This window comes from Vulpes vulpes, chromosome 10, assembly GCF_048418805.1.
Source record: "Vulpes vulpes isolate BD-2025 chromosome 10, VulVul3, whole genome shotgun sequence".
NCBI lineage: Eukaryota > Metazoa > Chordata > Mammalia > Carnivora > Canidae > Vulpes > Vulpes vulpes.
The window spans coordinates 78,432,175-78,457,538 of NC_132789.1; the positions used below are offsets into that span (position 1 = coordinate 78,432,175).

The 25,364-nt window shown below is 37.0% G+C and overlaps 1 protein-coding gene across 12 annotated transcripts in view; it reads right to left on the bottom strand.

The window, feature by feature from the left end:
- WASHC3 (WASH complex subunit 3) overlaps positions 1–25,364 on the bottom strand; it is a 115,360-nt gene that overhangs the window by 54,331 nt on the left and 35,665 nt on the right. For 4 of the 12 annotated variants that reach the window (XM_026013071.2, XM_026013070.2, XM_026013073.2 and 1 more), the window contains one exon: positions 14,056–14,308. In XM_026013071.2, the coding sequence (XP_025868856.2) occupies positions 14,224–14,308 (85 nt within the window). In that variant the 3' untranslated portion in view covers positions 14,056–14,223. The other 8 variants (XM_072724731.1, XM_072724726.1, XM_072724729.1 and 5 more) reach the window with 4 other exon arrangements.

Here is a 25,364-nt window from a genome sequence, read left to right on the forward strand (position 1 = left end):
TGGATTAAAGTTTTTAAAAAAACATATGGATATCGAATTGTTCTATTCTGCCTATTTTCCTCCACTAAATTGCCTTTACATCTTTGTTGGAAATTAGCACCTTGTAGGTATTGGTCTAATTCTGAACTCTGATATACTAGAGTATACACCAATATTAGACTTTCTTGATTACTGTAGATTATGATAACTCTTGAAACCAAGTAGTTTTAGTCTTCCAACTTAGTTCTTTTTCTGTTTGGGTATTCTAGGGTCTTTGCATTTCCATATGGATTTTACAATCATTTGGTCAATTTCTATTAAAGTCTTTGTTGGATTGCATTTAAACTACAGACCAATTTGGTAAGACTTGACTTTTTTACTGTGTATTTTCCTTGCATTTGGAGCCACAACACCAGCAAATGCCATGTGTTTCTCTGAGCTGTTTTACTGTAGTGTGAGGGCTTCTGCACACCTACAGCGATTGTGCGGCAAGTGGACAGGCAGCAGACATGACCTGCTGGCACGTCGCTGAGGGCTCACTTCTCCACCTCTCCTTTCTTGGGTTCTTGTTTCAGTTTTTAACTAGCCAGGGCAGCCTTGATTGCATCTTGGCTATCATGGAGCAGTGCAGTTTCAAGGGCAGCAGGCAGAGCTCCTTGATGTCCCTGTTCTTCATGGTCAAGGCTTCTTCCACCCTCTGGCCTGTTACCCATTCAGGGCCCAGTGAGCTGGAGGCAATTACAGACCCAGAGCCAAATGTTTTAAATCTGGCATCCATGATCTTCTCCTTTTCATCCACTTGAATCCACGCCATTACGTCACCACGTGCTGGAACCCCCACCAGGGCAGTTACAACAGTTTTTGATGTCTTGTCAAGGGACTCCACATTTCTAGGATTTCCAAAATGATCAGCAACTTTGTTGTGAGAGAGCCGGCCTGGAGCCAAAAATTCCAGGCAGGCAGGGTGAAGCTCGGGGGGCAGCAGGGCCCAGGTCTCAGCCTCTGCCCCTGCGTAGGCCAAGCTGGAGATGCAGGGAAGGAGCCTGGGAGATGGCTCCTGTTTTTTTTTTTTTAAGATTATTTATTTATTGATTCATAGAGACACACACACACAGAGAGAGGCAGAGACACAGGCAGAGGGAGGAGCAGGCCCCACGCAGAGAGCCTGACGGGGGACTCGATCCAGGGGCTCCAGGATCGCGCCCTGGGCTGCAGGCGGCGCCAAACCGCTGGACCACCAGGGCTGCCCTGGCTCCTGTTTTTTAGTGTAGCTGTGTTTTACATTTTTGGAGGGTTAGATTTATCCCTAAGGCTTTCATAGTTTTTGATGCTATTGTAAATGGCAATTTTTAATTTCAACTGTTCATTGTTAGTATATAAAAATACAATTGATTATTGTATATTGATCTTGTATCCTTCAATTTTATAAGCTCATTAGCTCTAGTATTTTTATAGATTCCAATCCATTTCTATATAAATAATAATATCTGCAGGTAAATATAGCTTTTCCTTACAATCTGTATGCCTTTTATTTCTTTCCTTGCCTTATTTTATTGGCTAGAATCTCCAGGAGGATGTTGAATAGAAGTGGTAGGAGTGGACATTTTTACTATTAGGTATGATATTACCTGTAGGTTTTTTGTTTTTGGTTTTTAATCAGATAGAGGAATTTCATTTCTAGTTTTAGTTCATGGAGAATATATGTTGGCTTTTGTCAAATGCATTTTTTTCTGTGCCTATTGAGATGATTATGCTTTTTTTCTTTTAGTTTGTTAATATGATAAATTAAATTGATTTTTGAGTGTTAATCTAACCTTGCTTTCCTAGGATAAACCCAATTTGGATATGACGTATTATTTAAAAATAGATGTTTTGGGACTACTTCCATAATTTAGCTGTTGTAGATAATGCGGCTATAAACAATGGGATGCATCAGTATTTTTGTATTCTTTGGGTAAATACCTAGTAGTGCAATTGCTAGATCACAGGCTAGTTCTATTTTTGACTATGTGAGGAAATTACATATTGTTTTCTATAGTGGCTGCACCAGCTTGCATTCCCACTAACAGTGCAAGAGGGTTCCCCTTTCCCTGCATCCTTTCCAACACCTGTTGTTTCTTGTGTTGTTGATTTTAGCCATTCTGACAGGTGTGAGGTGATAGCTCATTGTGATTTTGATTTGTATTTCCCTCATGATGAGTGGTGTTGGGCATCTTTTTCATGTGCCTGAACTTAGCCATCTATATGTGTTCTTTGGAAAAATACCTATTCATGTCTTCTGATTTCTTAATTGGATTATTCATTTTTGGATGTTGCTCTAGAAGTTCATTATATATTTTGGATACTAACCCTTCATTGCGTGTGTAAATATCTCCTCCCATTCCATAGGCTGCCATTTAGTTTTGTTGTTTGTTTCCTCCACTGTGCATTAGTTTTTAAGTCCCAATAGTTTACTTTTGCTTTTATTTCCTGCAGGAGACATATCTAGAAAAATGTTGCTATGGCTGATGTCAAAGAAGTTACTACTTGTGCTCTCTTCTAGGATTTTTATGGTTTCAGGTCTCACATTTACGTTCTTAAACCATTTTGATTTTATTTTTAGCTATGATGTAAGACAGTTTCATTCTTCTGCATGTTGTCCAGTTTTCCTAACACCATTTGTTGAAGAGACTGTCTTCTTCCCACTGGATATTTTTTCCTGCTTTGTTGAAGATTAATTGACCATACGGTTGTGCGTTCATTTCCGAATTTTCTATTCTGTTCTACTGACCTATGTGCCTATTTTTGTTCCAGTACCATATGGTCTTGATCACTACAGCTTTGTAATATAACCTGAAGCTCAGAATTGTCTGCTTCAGCTCTGTTTTTGTTTCTCAAGGTTGCTTTGGCTACTGGGGGTCTTTTGTGGTTCCATACAAATTTTAGAATTATTTTTCCTCTGTGAAAAATGCTGTTGGAATTTTCATAGGGATTGCATTAAATGTGTAGATTGCTTTGGGTACTATAAACATTTTAACAATATTTGTTCTTCCAATCCATGATGAATGGATAAAGAAAATGGATATGTGTGGGTGTGTACATGTGTGTAATATATATATGTATATATGCATATTGTGTATATATACGTACATATATGATAGCATATTACTCGGCCATAAAAAAAGAATGAAATTTGATATTTGCAATGACATGGATAGAATTAGAGAGTGTTATGCTAAGAAAATAAGTCACTCAGAGAAAGACAAATACCACAGGACTTCACGGATATGTGGAATTTAAGGAACAAAATGAACAAAGGAGAAAAAAGAGAGAAAGACGAAGGTAAACCAAGAAACAGACTTTTAACTATAGAGAACAAACTGATGGTCACAAAGTGGAGGTGGGTGGGGAGATGGGTAAAATAGGTGATGGGGTTTAAGGAGTGCACTTTTTGCAATGAGTACCAGATGCTATATGGAAGTACTGAATTACTATATTGTACACTGGAAACTACTATAACAGTATATTGTAATGAATTATATATGTTAAATAACTGGAATTTAAAGAAAAACTTAAAAAACATTATTCCATTCTCATCTCTATGGAAAGAAAAATAATAGATGTTTTTAGTATAGTTTACATTTACAGAATAACTGAGTAAATAGTACAGAAGTTCAACATATATACTCCATTCTCCCATTCCAGTTTCACCATTATTGCTTTTTAAAAAGATTTTATTTATTCATGAGACACACAGAGAGAGGCAGAGACACAGGCAGGGGGAGAAGCAGGCTTCCTGCAGGGAGCCTGATGCGAGACTCGATCCCAGGACCCTGGGTTCATGACCTGAGCTTAAGGCAGATGCTCAACCACTGAGCCACCCAGTTTTCCCATTAACAAATTACATCAGTGTGATGCATTTGTTATAATTAATGCACCATTTTTTATAATTAAGGAACCAATATTGATACATTATTATTAACCAGTTCATAAGTTTACATTAAGGCTCACTCCTTCTGTTGTAGAGTTCTATGGGTTTTGACAAATGAAAGATGATATTATACATCATTTTACAGTTTCATACAGAATAGGTTAGTTACCTAATATCTTGTGCTTCACCTATTCAGTCTACCCTCATTCCCCTTACATCCTGACAACTACTGTGGGTTTTTTTGGTTTTGTTTTGTTTTGTTTTACTATTTTTGTAGTTTTGCCTTTCTAAAATGTCATGGAGTTGGAATCATACAATATGTAGACTTTTCACTTAGCAATATGCTTAAAGGTTGCTCTGTGTCTTTTCACGTCTTACTGACACATTTCCTCTGATTACTGAATCATATTCCACTGTATGGATATACTAGAGTTTGTTTATTCATTCACATATTGAAAGACAAGACATCTTGGTTGTTTCTAGTTTGGAGAATGATGAATAAAGCTGCTATAAACATTCACGGGTAGGTTTTTGTGTGGATATGTTTCCAAGCCAATTAGGTAAATACCTAGGAGTGTGGCTTCTGTATGGTGAAACTATGCTTAGCTTTAAGAAACTACAAACTGTTTTTCAAAGTGGTCCCACTATTCTGCATTTCCATAAGCTATAAAGGAGTGTTAGCATTGCTTTGCAGCCTTTCCAGCATCTAGTCTTACCAGGATTTTGGATTTTAGTCATTCTAATACGTAAGTGGTATAATCTCATCACGGTGTTGTTTTTGTTTTTGTATTTCCCTATTGATACATGATGACCAACTTGTCATATTTCTAGTGAACATCTGTGTATCTTCTATGGTATTAAATTCAATTTGCAAAGAAAAATTTAAGAACATTTATCTCTGTTTTCATAAGGAGTATTAGTTTGTAGTTTAACTATAATGTTTGATTTTGGTACCAGATTAATATTGGTCTGACAGAATGACTTAGGAAGTGTTCCCCATTTTCAGTTTTCTGGAAGAGTTTGTGTAGAATTAGCATTATTTCTTCCTTAAATGTGTGGTAGGATTTGGGCATTATTTTTTCCTTAAATGTTTGGTAAGATTCACCACTTAAGTAATGTGGTGTCCAGTTTTCTTTATGAGAATGTTTTAATTATACATTTAACTTCTTTTTAGGTGTAAGGATGTCCAGATTATTCTTTTGGAGTGATTTTTGAAACTTTGTTTCTTTTATGGAATTATTTCATTTTACCCTTGGGCCTTTTTGACTTTGATATCTAGGTACTCTGTGTTTATGCTGGCCATACAAATTCTAAAAATTCTATGCTTAGAATTTTCCAAGGTTTGATTTGGAAAACTAGAATTAAAGTATAACAAAGCAGAAACCAGTATGGTTAAGATGACCCTAAGAGACTGCAGAAGTAACTTTACTGGATTGCCACATGGTCACATATAGTTATACAAGTGAAAAAATGGAGACTGATCTGAGAATATCTTTAAACATAAAAAAATTTCACAACTCCACTTCGCAGATTACAATTGAACTTTTAATAAGATTACTAAAAATTTAAGTATTTTGCTTTTGTACAGATAACAAAAGCATTAGTATTTAAGATAAGGATACTTATAAAGTATTTTTGTTTATGTAACTAAACTTCTTTTATTTCCTGGAGAATCCTTCAACTCTTCTGGGCTTCAATTGATTCATTTGTGAAAAAGAGGAAATTAGGCATTTGCTAAGACTTACTCCAGGTTTAAAAATGTTATATTCCAAAACTTAAATTTATTGAGAAAAAATATTTGCAGTTAACTATGAAATGAAGAGCTTAATTCTAAAGTATTTTAATCTATTTATATCAATTTGAACATAAGTATATACAGATGAATAATTTGTAGATATTATAAAATGAATTTTCCCCAAATTTATTTACTTGTAATCTGCAAAATCTAAAGTAATACTGTTTTGGGAAGAGAGAAAATGTAGTCACAAATAAAATCCTTACACTTCATGTTCCAAAGGAAAACAAATGTCTCTTATTTAAACTATTCGAAATCCAAGTCAGAGTGTCACTAGCTTTAGTGTCAGTGCTTTTGTTATTAACCTACCTTAACAAGAAAGGTAAAAGTGAATGTTTTTGAAAAGACACCTTGGCACTGTTGCAGCAGCTATTAAACTGTACAGGACTAAACCGTGAGAATTTAAGTTCTTCATGGATCCTGGAAATCAAGCTTGTTTTTGTGAAGAATTTGATCAGAAACAAAACAGTTTCACTGAATGTTATGTTGTCTGGGCACTCTTCAAGAGCACATGGACACAATTTATTCTCTAACAGGAGCCATGCTCTGGTTCAGATATAAAAGTTTCACAGAAAAACTCTGCAGGGTATGTGTAAAAGGAAACATTTAAAAATTATAATTACAACAAACTATAAAGATACAGATTTAGTCATTGTTTATCCTTTGCTCATTCTTGGAAGATTTTAAAGACTAAAATTTGTAATGAAAAAGTTCTGGAAATCTTGACCATGGCTCACCATCCAATTTTCTTTACATTAAAGATTAAAATTAAACATTTTAAATAAAGTAAGTTCAGGTCAATTTGGCGTTTCAAAAGTAGTATCATCCACAGTGGAAGCTTCTGGTAGTGCCCTGCAACACATCCCCCAGTCCCACCTTGGATGTCAGCCACAGCTGTAGTAGACTTCTATTCAATTTCAGACTCACCTTTTATTTCATCTCCAATGAATATCCCATTTCTCTAGTTTCTAACAAAGTATTCTTTCTAAGGGCATGGAGCCACCTAGGTGCATAGGCAACTATTTCCCAAAGTGTGGAGGAGTAATACCCTCAATCAATGGGTCCAGGGCTAGCAGACAGATGATTCAGCCACAGTCCTTCTGGTGGACAATTCTGGGAAGCACTTGTTCATTTCTTTTTGTTTTGTTTATACTTTATTTTTTTGTCTTATAAGACAAAACATATTTTTGTCCAATATAAAGATAATACATTCTGATTGTAGAAAGTGTTTGATATTTTCCAAAACATCCTTCTCAGGCAAAAACTTCATCAAAGATATAGAAGATGTGAATTAATGTTTTTTTTAATGCACCTGTTCATTTCTAAGGAGGTGATGGTCTTAGAATCAAGTCCCAAGCACTCACAGTGGAAATCCTGACAATCTACCCTTGTATTGTATTTTCTTCCCTGTCCCATTCTTCCTGCTCTCTCACTCCTGACTCCTGGGATTAATTTACAAATCAAATTGTGCCTGAGTGCTTATCTTGAGATCTGTTTTAGGAGGAATACCACATAGGACTTTGGTATGATAGTGGCCCTGGAAAGCAGATCCTTAGGATAGGATTCTAGAACTGGGTCCCTTATCCTATGGTTAGAATAAACAGGATGATGGTAATCTCTGCTGTGCATCACAATTCATAAGAATCTCACCTGTGGTGGGTTGGGACAAGAAGCCATGAGTTAGCCAGTAGCTTTGTCACTAGGATAGTTTGGGGGCAAAGGATTGTAGAATTGACTAGCATTTCTTAATTGTCTTGGAAACCTTGAAAAACAGGATATAAAAGGCTCAGCTCCACCAACTATTGTCGTAGGACACACAGAAAGCCAAAAGGTCACTTCTGCAGTAAAGAGACCATTATTCCCACAGCTGATTTCAGCTGTGCTGAAAATCAGGCCCAACATCTAAGAGTGGCAGACCTGCAAAGGAGATGAAACATGAAGCTTCCACAGTCAGCTTTGCTAAAGTCACAGCCCTGATATTGACAGACTTGAGATGGAAAAATTTGTATGGATGCGTTTGAGCAGTTTGAATATCAGGCCAGCCAAAGCAGCCCTTTCTCCTTTACTAGAGGAGAACAGCCTTGTCTTACCTGGAGGCTATGCAGTGTTCAGTTGGAGTGGATGCCTTCTGTGTACAATGACCCCTACCACCCCACCTCAAGATTCAACTTCTTTTCTTCTGTTGCTTTGAGAACTAATGTCAAGTTTCAGCTGAGAGAGAAAAGATAGTCCTTGATCTGGGAAGAAAGAGCCTATTTACTGAAAGAATTTTAAGAACTGGCTGACAAGTATTGGCATAAATCTGGAGAATATGTGTAGGGATAGATCTTGAGCATGTCAGACCAGACAGAGAATATAAGGCATGATGGAGGAGAGTTTATTAACATGAGAGCACTCTCTTAAGACAAAAGATTCAACATCCTGGCAGTGCTTCTGGTACTAATAGGCTGTTGGGATGACTTCACGAAATTTGGTCGTGATGGCCTACACTAAGTGAGATGGAGATGCTGAAATCGCCTTGTCAAAGTACTGAGGAAGAGGTCAGGTCCTGAGAGGCAGGAATGTTAGAATGGATTTATTTATTGTGTTGAGAGAGCCAACCTACTATTTTTTCAGGAAGGATCTACAGAACTCTGTTTACTAAGGAAATGAAGAATGTAACTAATGAGGCTAGTGCTGACATCTTTGGGAAAAGTCAGTGGTAGCTACATTCTGGAGGCCAGAATTCACAGGAGAGGATATAATACCACCGAATTAGGTTCTGTGGTATTAACTGGGAGGGTAGGATTCCATAATGGCGGGAGGCAGTTAGTGACATTCTACCGTCAGTGAATGAAGTGGCAACGAGCTGAGGTGTCAATCAAGACTCTCTGGTGAGCAGAGATCTGTGGTGGTGACTAATATACCATGGCGTACCTCATGCTCAGGGTACAAGGCAGTAGACTAGAGTGTAGCTTTCATTGTAAAAGCCAGAACAAAAAAAAGGCATGAGCTGGTGAGAAGGCTGATGTCAGCTGCTATAAATGTTTTCCTATAATTATTATTATCTCATGTCCATCCATCAAAAAGGAGGCCAAAGTGCTTTGAAAAATGCCATCTGAGACTCCTGAGTGCAGTTGGTTGGGTAGCCAACTCTTGTTTTTGGCTCAGGTCTTGTTAATTGGCCCTCTCCCTCTGCTCCCTGCTGCCTCCACCCCATAAATAAATGAAAATCTTAAAAAAAAATGCCACCTTTGCCACTACAAGTATATATAAAAAAAATATTTGCTCAGTCTTTCTCTAAAGAACTATAAGCTACTTGTCAAAGTAACTATACAATGGAGAAAGGCACATACTTAATCCTTTTAAATATTGTTGGATAGATGGCCAAACGGACTTGATATCAAGCAATCTAAGATGTCATCATTTTCCCTAATTAAGAGTGAGGCATTATGGACACCAGGTAACAAAATCTGGGCTCCAGTCCATCTTTAGTACTTTCAGTCAGAGCAAATAGGTCCCTGTGGCTATTTCCCTGGTCTATGAGTACACAACTGGGATATTCTTAACTGCTTCACATTGGTTCGCTGACCTATGGAATAATATCCATTATGGTAGGGAGGATCAAGTACAAATCCCTAAAATTACCCTACCACCCCAGCCAGATAGTAAACCAGAAAAAAAAAATTTCATTCTGAGTGGAATTGCAGAGATTAGCACCACCTCAAACACTTAAAGGATGCAGAGGTGCTACCCGCCCCCCCTCTTCACCTGCATGACCTACTAAATCACAAGGACCACGGTTAGAAGTCAAAGGACCATCATGAACTGAACCAAGTGGTTGTGTCAGTCATGGCTCCTGTGCCTGATACAACTTTCCTGGGACATATCAACATAGCCTCTGACATGGTGTATCCCTTTTTTTGTTTTGTTTTGTCTTTTTGGTGGATGACTGTTGATCTGGAAAACTTTTTTCAATCATTAAGAACATCAAAAGTGTTTATATATACATGGGAAGGAAAGCAAGGCATGCTAATCTATCAGAGGGTTCTATTAACTCTCCTCCTCCCTCACTATGTAGTCTGCTGATATCTTGTTCATCCTAATATTCCACAAAACCTCATGCTGGTAACTTGTATTTGTAAATCAGGCCAATCAGATTTAGTGAAGAGGAAGGGGAAAGGACCTGTGGTGCCCTGTAAGACACACATACAAGCTAGAAGATAGAAGATTCAGATCCTTGCAGATTTTAGGGGTCCAATGGTCTGGAGGATGCTAGGATATCCCCTCGAGGGTAGAGGACAAGTTACTGAACTTGTATCCTCTACCATTAAGATAAAGGTAGAGCATGTTGGAGGCTTTGGTTTTTGAAAGCCAAACACTGCTCTCACACATTTGTGGGGAGAGTTGGAAGGCTGCCAGTTTCAAATGGAGTCCGTAGCAGAGAATGCTGTGTTCTAGGTTCAGGCTATGACATAAGCTGCCCTGCTGCTCAGCTGATTACATGACAGAGTATCCACTGACCCTACAGATACCTGAGTAGTACACTGTGTAGCATCCCTGGCAAGTTCTAATAGACAGCACTGATATTAGGTTCTAGAGCAGTCATGCCTTTTCATTGTTTGAAAAGCAACTCCTGGCCTGCCTCTGTACCTGTTAGAAACTGAAAATCTGATGTCAGTGATTAAATGGAGCTGCCCATCATGAGGTGGGTGCTATCAGAGTCACTAAATCATAAAGTCAGGTAGTCATAGTAGGAATCCATTGCGTATCCAAATGATGCATTTAGGATCAAACTGGAGCAAGTCCAGAGGGCATGTGCAAGTTACATGGACAGGTAGCCTACTTACCCCTATCATTCACCTCTCTTGCATTAATGCATCTCCTTCAACCTATTCCTATGATCTCATGGGGAATCCCTATGATCAGTTGTATCAATTATTTATTGCTACAATATGCCATATAATAATCGAAAACATCTTTAAGAGAATCAACAATGAGCATTTATTATTCACACATCTAGGGCCAGCTGGTAATTGGCTAGGCATATGTTCTGGTGTTGGCTGGGCTTGCTCACATTTTGGGCTTGGCTTTCTGGGTGACGGAAACAACTTTGCTCTGCATCACACAGCTTTCATTCTTCATCACACTATCCTAGTCATGTCTTTATGTCGATAGCAAAGGCACAAGAGAAGACAATACCAATCATCCAGATATTTTTCAAACCTTTGCTTGGATCCATCACTAACATTCTATTGGTCCAAGGCAAAATCATATGGCTAAATTCAGAATCAAAAGGTGTAGAATGCTCCACCCACAGTGGGAAGGTGACATAAAATTATATGGCAAAAGGCATGGAGATAGGGAGAGGTGAGCACCTGAAGCTCTTTTTTGCAATATTAACCTGCCAGCTGACAGATAAGGAAGAGGTAGGCCTTGTTCGTGGATGGACCAGCTTGATATGTTGGTGTGAGCCAACAATGGCTGGGTTCTACACTATAGCCTCTCTCATAGGGGGCCACAGAGATTAGTGGTGAGGGAAAAATCTTCGTGATGGACAGTTTCAAACAGCACACTTAGTCATCTATGCTGATAGAGAAAGACAAGGCTTGAGTTAAGAATAAAGTCTTTTTGGGCAGCCTGGGTGGCTCAGTGGTTTAGCACCGCCTTCAGCCCGGGATGTGATCCTGGAGACTCAGGATCGAGTCCCGCGTCAGGCTCCTTGCAGGGAGCCTGCTTCTCCCTCTGCCTGTGTCTCTGCCTCTCTCTCTCTGTGTCTTCCATGAAAAAATAAATAAAATCTTTAAAAAAAAAAGAATAAAGTCTCTTTGATTATGGCAAAATGTGCAGATTTTTGTATCATGGAATGTCAATGAGAGAACACTTACATAGGAAGTAAGGATTGGCAAACAGGATGATTCTAGTACATTTCAGCCAGTCATGTCCTTGACCACTCCAGGCTTGCACCACAAACCCATGAATGGAGTAATCATGGTGACACAGATGGAGGTCATGCATGGGCATGAGCCCAATAGCTTGGGTTTTCTCTCCTTAACCATGATCTAGTTATTACCACTATTGAATAGGTGATCTGTCACCAGCAGAGATCAAGGATTTGATACTATTCCTTTATCAAAATCAACTAGCTACTCGGTAGCAACTCGTGTGCATTAATTTCCTTCCACCCTGAAGGAGACAGTAATTCATTCCTACAGTAATTAATTTGTACTCTTAGTATAGGTTTGCTCTCCCTTCCAGCAATACCTCTGCCATCTTTACTATCTGGTAGTCTACAGAATGCCTATTACCAACATGGTATCCTGCATTACAATGCCTTAGATCCAGGAACTAAGCTTTGAATGATTAGATCAATGCTCCTACATATACAGCATTATCCAGAAGCAGTTAATCTAGGAGAACAACGAAATGATCTAATAATAGGGTCAGCTTAGGCAACAGCTCAGGTATAACATCCTGTAGGATTAAGGTCCTATTTTCCAGGAGATGATACATGCACTATACCAATGGCCAGTATATGATGCCATGTCCCCAGCTGTGAGGTGCAGGAACCAAGAGGATAGAAATAGGATTGGCCTTTCTTACCACCATTCCCAGTGAGCTACTTGTAGAATGTGTTTTCCATTCCTATCACCTTAGGCTTTGCTGGATTGGAGGTCTTGTATCCTGACAGGGTAAAGGGAAGAAGCTGGCACACTTCCACCAGGAAGCACTGTAAGGATTCCAGAAAACTGAAGCTATAGCTGCCAACTGGTCTTGTTGGGCTGCTCATGTCTGTGGGACAACAGGCAAGAAAGGGCAATTAATATGTTGGTTAACACGAGGAGTTAGGAATGTGACTATAACATGAAACAGGAGTGTCTGGAACTCAGGTGATTCATTGGGGGCATGTCTTAATGTTTTCAAGCCTGGTGTGAACAGAGAACAAACAACTGTGAAAATCATATCCTAAAAAAAGGCAAAGTAATCAAGACCCTAGGTCCCTGAAGGGATGAAGGTCTGGTTCACTCTGGCAGTTGACCAAACCAAACCAGCTGAATTTCTGGCAGAGAGCAACGAAAACCTCAAATGGGTGGTAGGGGAAGGATAAGGAATATATTTTGGCCTTGGGTTCAATACTAACAAGAATGGAGCTTGTCTAATCCTTCTGGGTAGTCTTTTACAGAATGTGCCTGACCACTGCCTCGAAGACTCGGGGACTCAAGCAGTTCTGGACAGGCAAGGACTATTCAGCAACAAATACCTCTTTTGCATCCCATTGTCAACTTCTGATAGAGCCACAACCGCATGGACAGTTCTAAGCTCAGACTTGAGCTTTTTTGCTGGTGAAATCACACCACAGGTGTGAGCCATGCATCTTTTTATTTTCCGTTCCAAGTCCTTTTTCAATGTGGGGGAAGCCTGCCTTCCCACACAAGAGTGTAGCCCAGAAGTGCTGGGGTGGTCAATGCTCCTGGAGGTTAACTTTCAACTAGGGGAGTATGGAAACTGGTTAACAATGATCCTCTCTGTATCAGGTGGGCATTTGGGGGAGGCATTTTGTAAGCTCCACAGGTTTTAGAGCCCAAAATGGCAACCTTAACAATATACTTCTGTGTGGCTTTTCTTCCTCTTGCTCTTCCTGTTCTCTCACTTCTGCATCCTGTGATCACCTCACAAGTGACAACTTATCCCCAAGCCCTTTTCTCAGTGTCTACTTTCAGGTGGGCTAAACTGAGTACCATTAACCAAATACATTTATATACCTTTTCATGTACGTATTTTAGGAATTTTTTACAGTGTGCAAATAATTATTCATGAAGAATTATTTGCAAAATGAGGTGAAGATAGCATTTTAAATTAAATACTTTTTTCTACCTGTTTAACTGGCAATAAAAGAGTTGATCACATGATGCTTGCTCACTCTAAAACACACTGACACTACCTTCAATTCAATTTCTACCTGATAATAAATATTCTAAGACTGACACTTTGATAGTATATAAACTAATGGACAAGTGGTAAAAAGTTCTATATTCTAATAAATATGACCAATAAATTCCAAATTCATATTTTATGACATATAAGCTTCAGATTGTCACAGAAAATTTAAATCTGGTATTAATCTCTGCCAGAAACTTAACAACACTCATACTACAAATGCACATAATACTTTCCATGCTAAAATAGTCACAAAAATTGAATAATTCACTTAGCCAAATTCACTTTTTTTGCATTGAGTCTATCTTTGATTGCCAAACTTACATTGCCTTCATTTTCAATGCTCACCACATCCCTAAAATATCCACATCTTGGTATTTGTAGCACTAAAGGGACTCTATTTAGGTTATTCTATTTTTTGGTCATAGCTCCGTATTTTGGTAACAAGACATACTGCCAGGTTATAAATGCTTTATTTATTTATTTTAACATAGAAGAGGTTTGGTGGTGGATATATGGCCATTTGATGTTTTATGATTAAGAGTTCAAGTTCAGGTTCTCTTTCTTATAGAATGTATATGTATACCTACACATGTATATGTAACTGTTATCAAAATTAAGCTTAGTCACTAAAAGATGATTCACTGTCTGAACTTTCTTCTGTATTTTTTTCACCTTCACCATCAGGCACTGGAGCATCTGGCCTCCTAAAAGAGAAGGGAACAATGAAAAGTTTTTCCAGGTGAAAAAAAAAATTTACTATATGTAAATTAGGTTCATCCTATAATATTGCTGCTAATAAATCTGCCACGTCTTCATCCTTAACTGAGAGTCTCCTGCTCTCCTCCACAGCGTGCTTCTCTTTGGCTTCCCCAGCACTGCGGGGATTAAGGGCTGTTCCTGTATGGGCCACAGCACTGTTTTCTTTTGCCAGTCCCTACAGAGTGTGCTACTTCAGCACTTTCTGCTTATTACCATGGAGACCCAACTACAGACACAGATGCGATGTAGAGAGGCTGGCATGCCCAGTGCTACATCTCTGCAGCCTCCAAGTGTACCGAAGGTACAGAGAAAGGAAAACTAGAAATGGAAAGAAAAGGAAAATCTTCATGTTCCAGGAGAGCTGCAGAAATTTAAAAATGGAAGAGAGTAAAAGAATAGCTATGAAGAAACCCAAGCCATATGGAAATTTTGCAGGGGGAAGAGGGCCTGGTAAAAGAAGTTCTTAATATTTGTGGAGTGCTTTCACTTATATTTTATCTTCATAGAATGAATGTAAAAAGTATGAGTTGGTAAAAAATATGTCTCAAAGATTCCTTAGGCACAACAAAGAGATATGGGAATGGTTAAACTCCAACTTTGCAGGGATATATTATTTTTTAAATTTTTTTAAAAGATTTATTCATTTATTTGTTCATGATAGACACAGAGAGAGAGAGAAAGAAAGAGAGGCAGAGACACAGGCAGAGGGAGAAGCAGGCTCCATGCCGGGAGCCAGACGTGGAACTCGATCCCGGGACTCCGGATCGTGCCCTGGGCCAAAGGCAGGCGCTAAACCGCTGAGCTACCCAGGGATCCCCGCAGAGATATATTATAATAAACCAAATTAAATTTTAAGACAGGCTCCATACTATTTGTTAGTAAGTCATTCTAATCGCTATGGTAATACTATCATTCAGCCTCTATTCACTCTAAGAAAACATATTAAGTGAGTAAAGTATACTGGGGAAATTAAGAGATAAAGGAAGAATGATGTAGCCAGCCTTAATAATCAAAACCTACCAGATTTATTTGTCCCTCAGGTTCCTTGACTCTTATTAAAGAATTAGGAAACCAATCAATAAGAGTCTTCTTTGCCACAAATGTAATTACTATTACTCAAAAAATGTACAATCTATCATTTAAATTCAGTTATTAGAAATTATGGCTGAGTTTTTAAAAATTCTGTCATGCTACAAAACAAATGCTGACACTGCTTTCCAACAATGGGTCAGACATAAATCCATTTGCTCTGCTTCCAGATTGATAATGACTATTAAGGAAGACACATGCACTCAATACTAAAACTTTAAAGCTGGTTTTTGACTTTCTAAGTTTTGACTGATATTCCATCTGCCTAAAATACTAACACAAGACCGCAGTCTTCACTGCTCTCCATAGAAGCAAGAACTCTAGAAGTAGTGGGCATGAATACTGGACACATTTTTCAAGTAAATTTCTCTTTGCCATATAGGTGATTTCTTACTGTTTCTACTTTATTAAAAAGGAAAAAAATTATCAGAGTGAATTATTTGACTACATCAAAATTATATCTATGGCAACTCAAACAAAAACAATGTATATGATGTCTCTAAAATAAATGCTACTTAAAGGCAAAAGCCTCTTAAGCCTAGAAGGAGCTGAAATTACATAATTTATATGTATAGCCATTTTTTAATACATGTGATCATCACACAGCTGTATAGCATAGTAGCTAAGAACACAGATACTGGAGCCAGACTGCTTGGATTCAAATCCTAGTCTTGCTACACATTTGAGCAACTTTGGGGAAGCTATGTAACCACTCTGGATCCAACCAACTGATTGGATTGTTAATGATTAAAATGAGCTATTAGTAAAGTATATCAGTATCTGGCACATAGTAAGTATATTAAATAAATTCTATCTTCTATCATCATATCATCATCACATACCCACAATTTTGCCAGGGATTCTGTCAGGTGCTGGAGATAGAGAAATGAATAACAAGTAGTTCCTGCCCTGAGAAGCTGATATTTAAGGGAGATATTTTAGAGGGAGACATAAATGCAAATTATTATTATACAGTGTGATATACAGGAATACAGTTGTAGTAACTATGCTTATGTGAAAAGAAAAAGCAATTTACTCTACAAGGTTGAGTTAGAGAAGATTCCAGAGAAGTGGAATCTGTGAAGGGCATTCAGATATGAGTAGGAATTTCCCAGAAACAGAAAAGGTGGGAATAAGTGGGGATGAGAGTATTTTGAGTAAAGGGGGGAAAAAGGGAATTCATGCTGCATTTGGGAACTATAATAAGTCATTTGGGAGCTAGAACATAAGGATGTTGCAGTTAAATTGGATGACATTAAGCCATTTGGTAGGAGCAGTAGGTACGAGAATTTCCTTCCTTTCTAAAGGATGAATAATAAGCCTTTGTTTGCACACATTACATTTTGTTTATCCATTCACCTATGGGTGGGCATGTGGGCTGCTTCCACCTTTGGGCTACCATGAATATGGTATACAAATACATGTCTGAGTCCCTGCTTTCACTTCTTTTGGGTATATACCCAGAAGTGGATTTCCTTAGCCATATAGTAATAGCATGCTTAATTTCTTGAGGAACTGCAATATTGTTTTCCATAGTAGCTGTATTATTTTACATTCCTACCAATAGTGCACAGAGATTCCATTTTCTTTGTATCTCTGCGAATACTTGTTATTGTTTGTCTTCATTCATCTAAAAATAAATTTTAGGCTACTTTGACTTGGAATTGCTAGGAGGATAAAAGAAAAAGCATCCACCCAGATATAAAAAAGAGAAAAACTTCAAGATACTATGAGAATCAAATGAGGTAATGTATATGAAAGTATTTTATAAATACTTTATGAAAAGCTTAATAGGAAAGTTAATAGTAATAATAAAGCTTACAACAGTATAATTTCCACACTGGATATTCATATTCTTGGGGGAAACAAAATTTTGGCTTTTTGTGCTATGATCAGAATTGCTCTTACTTGATCCTGTTTATATGAATCTTTTAAGTTGTTTTTCACGCAAAGAAGTTTTTTTAAAATTAAAAAAAAATTTATTCATTTGAGAGACAGTACATGAGCACAAGCAGCAGGGAGGATCAGAGGGAGAGGTAGAAACCAGATGCAGGCTCAATCCCAGGGCCCCAGGATTATGACCTGAGCTGAAGGCAGATGCTTAAGCAACTGAGTCACCCAGGTGCCCTCATGCAAAGAAGTTTTAAAGATATGTTCGAAAAGGTTGCTACCTTAAAGTACTGGCCTGAAGTTTAGTTTTTCAAAACTCAAGATTCACTATTAAAACGGGAAGATGAGGACTTTATAACAGTTTCTCAGTGTCTCAAATATATAGTGAATCACTAAAAAAGAGTTCATCAGCAAAATGCAGAAACACATACAAAGTCTGTGTATTCATGATGTATCATGTATGTTTTTTTAAAAATCTCAATCTTTAAGGGCTATAAAAAAACGCTACCTTGGTAGCTACATTTTAATAAGCATATAATTTGTGGCACCAAGATTATCCATAAAAGTCTTAATAAAAGCAAAAACTTTAAACTCATTTCTTTATCTTTTAAAATAAGTATTTTTAAGTCACTTATTAAAGTTACTAGGTTGACCTCAACAAAAAATGAGCCAAAATTTACAATAGAAAGGAGAAGGAAGAACCAAACATATACCGATCAGTACTTTTTAGCATATCAGATGCTAGGTGTATGTTCTTTTTGATACTCACCTTTCTCCCATTTATGTGGTTCAAATAAAGATGCCAACCACAATTACTGCTGCCCCCATTCTTTCTCTTTACACTGTCACATAATCCTTGTTTCAGTCACATAATCTAAGGTTGGCCAGTCATTAAGCACCTTTTCCCCTGGGAAGAGAGACTGATTCAAGGGAGGGCTCATGACCCAAGCAGAGCTAATCAGAATGTTTCCCTGCAAATGAGCTATAATATTCCAGAGTTCATTTCATTCAATTAGTAAAATTAACAATAATAAGGCCTTCATTACTGCTAATTCCTTGGTTTCAAGGAGCAAGATCATCTACAGTTGGAGAAAGGTGAATTATTATGCCAGGGAGTAATGCTGGAATGAGGTGCTAGGAAAGAGAGAACACCAGTCAACCAGACAGCAAGCACAGATGATACTGAACTCCTAGATCATGTCCTACTCAGGCTTCTTAGCTATGTGAATCAATAACTTCTCTTTTGTTTAGTTTGAGCTGGTTTCTGTGATTCTGAACATGAAAAGAGCCCTAACATACAAATTCCATTGGTTTAATTTGTTTTATTAAAGAGATATTATATTCGTGTTTAAAACCACAGTTACTTTAAGGACACAAAACATATAAACATACTTTGGAAAAACATTTATTGATGTAGATAAACAGTTTAAAAGTATTTTTTATTTTCTTTAAACTTAAAAGCCATTAAATTTAAAGCAGATTAAGTGCCAAGAACATTGTTAGTAAAAATATTGCTGAGTAGGTTATGGGGAGAGAGTATAGTAGCTATCATTCAAATTACTTTTCAATATCAACTATAGAACACATAAACTTATAATATCACATGATCCTGTTGTCAATTAGTAGTGTTCAGTCATAGCTCTATGCAATGGAAACAGGTGGTCTTAAAGAAAAAGCAAAACACTAAATTCCTAAACCAAGATTGTACTGACAATATAAAGACCTCTGAGGTGGTTATAAAAATGACAATTCAGACTTTGATATTATAGTAGCTGGGGAGACTTACTTCAGCATTACATTTATTCAGACTACACATACTTTGGTCTTTTCCCATCTGAATGCCCATCAACACACATATATCCTGTCCTTTGTTGTGGTACATAGGGAGAAAATGTAATGCTTATTCCTATAAAAAAAATAGCCAGCTTTCCCAGTAAAGACTGGCTTTTGCTGTTTATCTTGGGTCCTTTACTTCCCCGCTGCTCCCTTATCTTTTGCTCACTAGTCATTGGTAGATCACAATGTTTTTAAATACCATATCTTTAGTATTTCTGTTATTTCTCTCTTTCTTGTAATCAAGGTCTCCAGCTCTGGACCAATAACAATATTTTGACATTGTTTTTTGTCTTGCTCTGTACTTTCTAGCAAGTCTGCCAGCCAATGGTTGAGAAGTGACAATTACATTGAATGGGATTCCAGCTCAGCAAGGATTTTAAAAAAGAGCAGAAAAACTATTTTTGGAATCATTCAGTTGAAAAATTGCAGTCTATCCTGTTCTCAACCAGCCAAAGCCCAAACTTTAATCCATTATGTTGTTGTGTAGCAGGACGTAGAAAAGATCCCTGGCAGATAAGGAATTCCCTTAGGGAGCTGGACAGAAAGTTTTCTTGGTTTCTAGAATCCTTTCGATTACCACTAGTAAACGCCCTCTTGTCAGAAAACGATAAGTAGGCTGAGGTGGTTACTTTTATTTCTGGCAACCGTAACTGTGGTCATTCCATAGTCTGGGAGGAGGTATAAATGTCTTTTGGATAAATACCCTCAGGGCAAATGCCAACTGAGCTGGTTTAAAGACTGCATGGTAGCTTGATTCAATTACAAGCTTTCATTAGCCAAATCAATATACTACATCTACTTACATCAATGGATAGATATCCAAACAAAATTTATAAGGAAACATCAGTCTTATATGACACATTAGATCAGATGGACTTAATAGATATACAGAACACTCCATCCAAAAGTAGCAGAATACCAATGCTTCTCAAGTGCACATGGAAAGATCACATGTTAGGGCACAAAACAAATCAATAAATTCAAGAAGACTGAAATCTTATCAAGCATCTTCTCCACTCACAATGGCATTAAAGTAGAATCAATTACTAAGATTACTGGAAAAACTACAAAAATGTGGAGATTAATAACATGCTACTGAACAACCACTGAATCATTAAAGAAATCAAAGAAAAAATTTAAAAATATCCAGGGACAAAAGAAAATGGAACTATGACATACCAAAATGTATGGGATGCAGCAAATGCAGTTCTAAGAGGGAAGATCATAGCAATACAAGTTTACCACAAGGAAAAAAAAAAATCTCAAACCATCTAACTTTGCACCTAAAAGAGCTAGAAAAAGAAGAAAAAATGAAACTAAAAGTCAGCAGAAGAAAGGAAATATTAGAGTGGGGGGGGGGTGCCTGGATGGCTCAGTTGGTTAAGAATCTGCCTTTAGCTCAGGTCAAGGTCCCAGGGAGCCTACTTCTCCCTTTCCCTCTGATGCTCCATCTGTTTGTACTTTTTCTCTTTTTCAAATAAATAAATAAAATCTTAAAAAAAAGATCAGAATGGAACTAACAGAATAAAAAAACAATAGAAAAGATCAATGAAATTAAGAGCTGGTTCTCTGAAAAGATAAAATTGACAAGATGTTAGCTAGACTAACAGTAAGAGGCCTCTAGTAAAATAGAAAGGAAAGAGAAGTTACAATTGACATCATAAATATACAAAAGATCATAATAGAGTACTATGAACAATTACCAAAAAATTGGACAACCTAGAAGAAAGGAATTCCCAGAAATATACAATCTTCCAAGACTGAAGAAATAGAAAGTCTAAATAGACCAATTACTAGTAAGAAGACTGAATCAAAACTTCTCAATAAACAAAAGTAATCAAAACTTCTCAATAAACAAAAGTAATCAAAACTTCTCAATAAACAAAAGTCCAGAACTAGACAGCTTCATTCACGGTGAATTCTAACAAACATCCAAAGATTTAATACCTATCCTTCTAAAACTCTTTCAAAAAAAATTGAAGAGGAGGGAATGGTTCCAAACTTATTTTAGGAGGCCAGCATTACCCTAATACCAAAACCAAGACACCACATACACAAAGACACATACCTTACAAGCTAACATACCCTGATGAACACAGATGCAAAAATCCTCACCAAAACATTAGCTAACTGAATTCAATAATACATTAAAAGGATCATATACCACAATCAAGTGGGATTTACTCTAGAGATGCAAGAACGGTTCAACATCCATAAATAAATCAATGTGATAGGTCACATTACCAAACTGAAGTACAAAAATCATATGATCATCTCAATAAATGCATAAAAAGCATGTGACAAAATTCAACAACCACTTATGATAAAAATAATGAACAAAGTAGATATAGAGGGAACACATGTCAATATAATAAAGGCCATATATAACAAACCCACAGCTAACATAAGTCAATACTGAAAAACTGAAAGCTTTTCTTCTAAAATTAGGAATATGACAAGGATACCCACTATCCCTACTTTTATTCAACGCAGTATTGGCAGTCCTAGCCACAAAAAATAGGTCAGAAAAAGAAATAAAAGGCATTAAACTGAAAAGAAAGTAAAACTGTCACAGTATGCAGAAGACATGATACTATACATAGAAAACTCAAACAACCATACCAAAAAACTGCTAGAACTAATAAATGAATTCAGTAAAGTACCAGGATACAAAATTAACATATGGAAATCTGTGGTGTTCCTATAATAATAACAAATTATCCAAAAAAGAACTTATTAAACTCACCACCCAAGAAACAAACAATCCAATCATGAAATGGGCAAAAGTCATGAGCAGAAATCTCACAGAGGAAGACATAGACATGGCCAACACGCACATGAGAAAATGCTCTCCATCGCTTGCCATCAGGGAAATACAAATCAAAACCACAATGAGATACCACCTCACACCAGTGAGAATGGTGAACATTAACAAGACAGGATACAACAAACAATGTTGGAGAGGATGTGGAGGAAGGGGAACCCTCTTGCACTGTTGGTGGGAATGTGAACTGGTGCAGCCACTCTGGAAAACTGTGTGGAGTTTCCTCAAAGAGTTAAAAATAGATCTGCCCTACAACCCAGCAATTGCACTGCTGGGGACTTAGTCCAAAGATGCAGATGCAGTGAAATGCCAGGACACCTGCACCCCGATGTTTATAGCAGCAATGTCCACAATAGCCAAACTGTGGAAGGAGCCTTGGTGTCCATTGAAAGATGAATGGATAAAGATGTGGTCTATATATACAATGGAATATTACTCAGCCATTGGAAACGACAAATACCCACCATTTGCTTCGACCTGGATGGAACTGGAGGGTATTATGCTGAGTAAAATACAATCGGAGAAGGACAATCATTATATGGTGTCATTCATTTGGGGAATATAAAACATAGTGAAAGGGAATAAAGGGGAAAGGAGAGAAAATGAGTGGGAAATATCAGAGAGGGAGACAAAACATGAGAGACTCCTAACTCTGGGAAACGAACTAGGGGTGGTGGAAGGGGAGGTGGGCGGGGGTGGGGGTGACTGGGTGACAGGCACTGAGGTGGGCACTTGATGGGATGAGCACTGGGTGTTGCTATATGCTATATGCAACATATGCTATACGTTGGCAAATTGAACTCCAATAAAAAAAATTTACTACTATGTTTTTTATTTAACCTGATAAATCCAAAATATTATTTCAACATGTAACCAATATAAAATTTATTAATTTGAAAAGAAAGAGAAATTAGAATAATTCCATTCATAATTTTATCAAAAAGAATAAAATACCTAGTAATAACTTTAAGGAGGTGGAAGATCTGTATACTGACAACTGTAAGATGCTAATGAAAGAAACTGAAGAAGATGGAAAAATATCACATGCTCATGGATTGAAAGAATTAATATTGTTAAAATGTCCATACTACCCAAACCAATCTATAGATTCAATTCAATCCCTATCAAAATCCCAATGGCCTTTTAGAACAAATAATCCTAAAATTTATATGGAACCAAACCCTAATAGCCAAAGCGATCTTGAGAAAGAACAAGGCTGAAGGTATCAGGCTTTAATTTCAAACCATAGTACAAAGCTATAATAATCAAAACAGAATGTTATTGGCATAAAAATAGACACAGAGATCAATGGAACAGAACTGATAACAAAGAATTAAACCCACACAAAATGGACAATTAACTTATAAGAGTCAAAAAATATACAATGGAGAAGAGAGAAGTCTTTTCAATAAACATGTATTTTATTTATTTTTTAAATTTTTTGTATATTTTTTTATTGGAGTTCAATTTGCCAACATATAGCATAACACCCAGTGCTCATCCCATCAAGTGCCCCCCTCAGTGCCTGTCACCTCTATCCACGGGCCCACCTCTGTTTCCCCTACTCCTTGTTCATTTCCCAGAGTTAGGAGTCTCATGTTCTGTCCTTGACAACCACATGCAAAAGAATGAAACTAGACCACTATGTTATACCACACACAAAAAGTTAACTCAAAGTGGGTTAAAGACTTGAATGTAAGACCTGACACCATAAAATTATTTGAAGGAAACATGGAATAAGCTCCTTGACATTGGCCTTGGTGATATTTCTGTGGATTTGACTCCAAAAACAAAGGAAACAAAAGTAAAAATAAACAAATGGGATTATAACAAACTAAAAAGCTCCTGCACAGCAAAAGAAACCATCATCAAAATGAGAAGGCAACAAACTGAATAGAAGACTTTACAAATCACGTATCTAAGGAATTAATATCTAAAATATATAAATAAAGCAGAAAACTCAGTAACAAAATAACAACTTGATTTAAAAATGGGCAAAGGATCTGGATAGACATTTTCCCAAAGAAGACATACAGATGACCAACAAGCACATGAAAAGATCTTCAACATCACGAATTATTAGAGAAATGCAAATCAAAACCACAATGAGATATCACCTCCCATTGGATTTAATGGATATTATTGAAAAGACAAGAAATAACAAGTGTTGGTGAGGATGTGGAGAAAAGGTAACCCTCAAGTATTGTTGATGGGAATGCAAATCCATATAGCCACTGTGGATAAAAGTATGGATATTCCTCAAAAAATAGAACTATATGATCCAGCTATTTGACTTGTGTGTTTATCCAAATACAAAAATGCTGATTTACAAAGATATTTGCACCTTCATGCAGTATTATTCATAATAACCAAGAAATGGAAACAAGCTAAATGTGCATCATTGGATGGATGACTACTAAAGAAGTTGTATACAATGAATACAATGAATACAGCTAGGCCATAAAAAAGAATGAAATCTTGCCATTTACAACAACACAGATGGATAGATCTTAAAGGTATTATGCTAAGTGAAATAAGTCTGACAGAGGAAGAAAAATATCAAATGATTTTACTCACGTGTGGAATCTAAAAGAAAGCAAACAAATGAATTAACAAAATAAAAATATAAGCTCATTGATACAGAGAACAGACTGGTGGTTACCTGAGAGGAAGTAGGGTGGGAGTGGGCAAAATGAGTGAATAAAGTGTGGTGATGGATGATGGTAATGACTTTCAGTGGTGACTTTCTAAAATTTACTTCATTTTGTAGTGTATACAGATGTCAAATTACAATGCTGTATTACCTGCAACATATAGTGTTATATACTAATTTTACCTCAAAAAATGCTACAAACTGTACCCCTCCACTAATATTAAAGAGTGTGACCAGTTGAATTTCATTTTCAGAAGTCTATTCTTTACTGCAAATTTCAAAATACAGAATTTTCAGTTTGAGAAAACAGCATAATTCAAAAGGATAACCACCTCGTGTATGTTAAATACATCTTGTTGAAAATAAAATGGTATATAGACAACTAAATTATTACAAATAAGCTGTGATCCAAAAGCCTGGTAAATCCAATTGTTTACAACTTGCTACATATTCCCTCATTAAAGCATTTGTAAATCACAACTAACATTTATTGGACTTGCTTGTCTAGAGCTCTGCTAAGTGCTTACATCATTCTCTTACTAAGTCTGAACAACTCTGTGAAGGGTGAATTCTTCTGGCTTTACTGATGAGTAAATTTATGCAGAGAGCAATTAAATAATTAGTCTGGGGTCATACTGCTAGAAAGTGGCAGAGCAGAATCTGAATATGCAAACCATTTCTAAAGTCTGTCTTAGCCTGTGCCTTAACC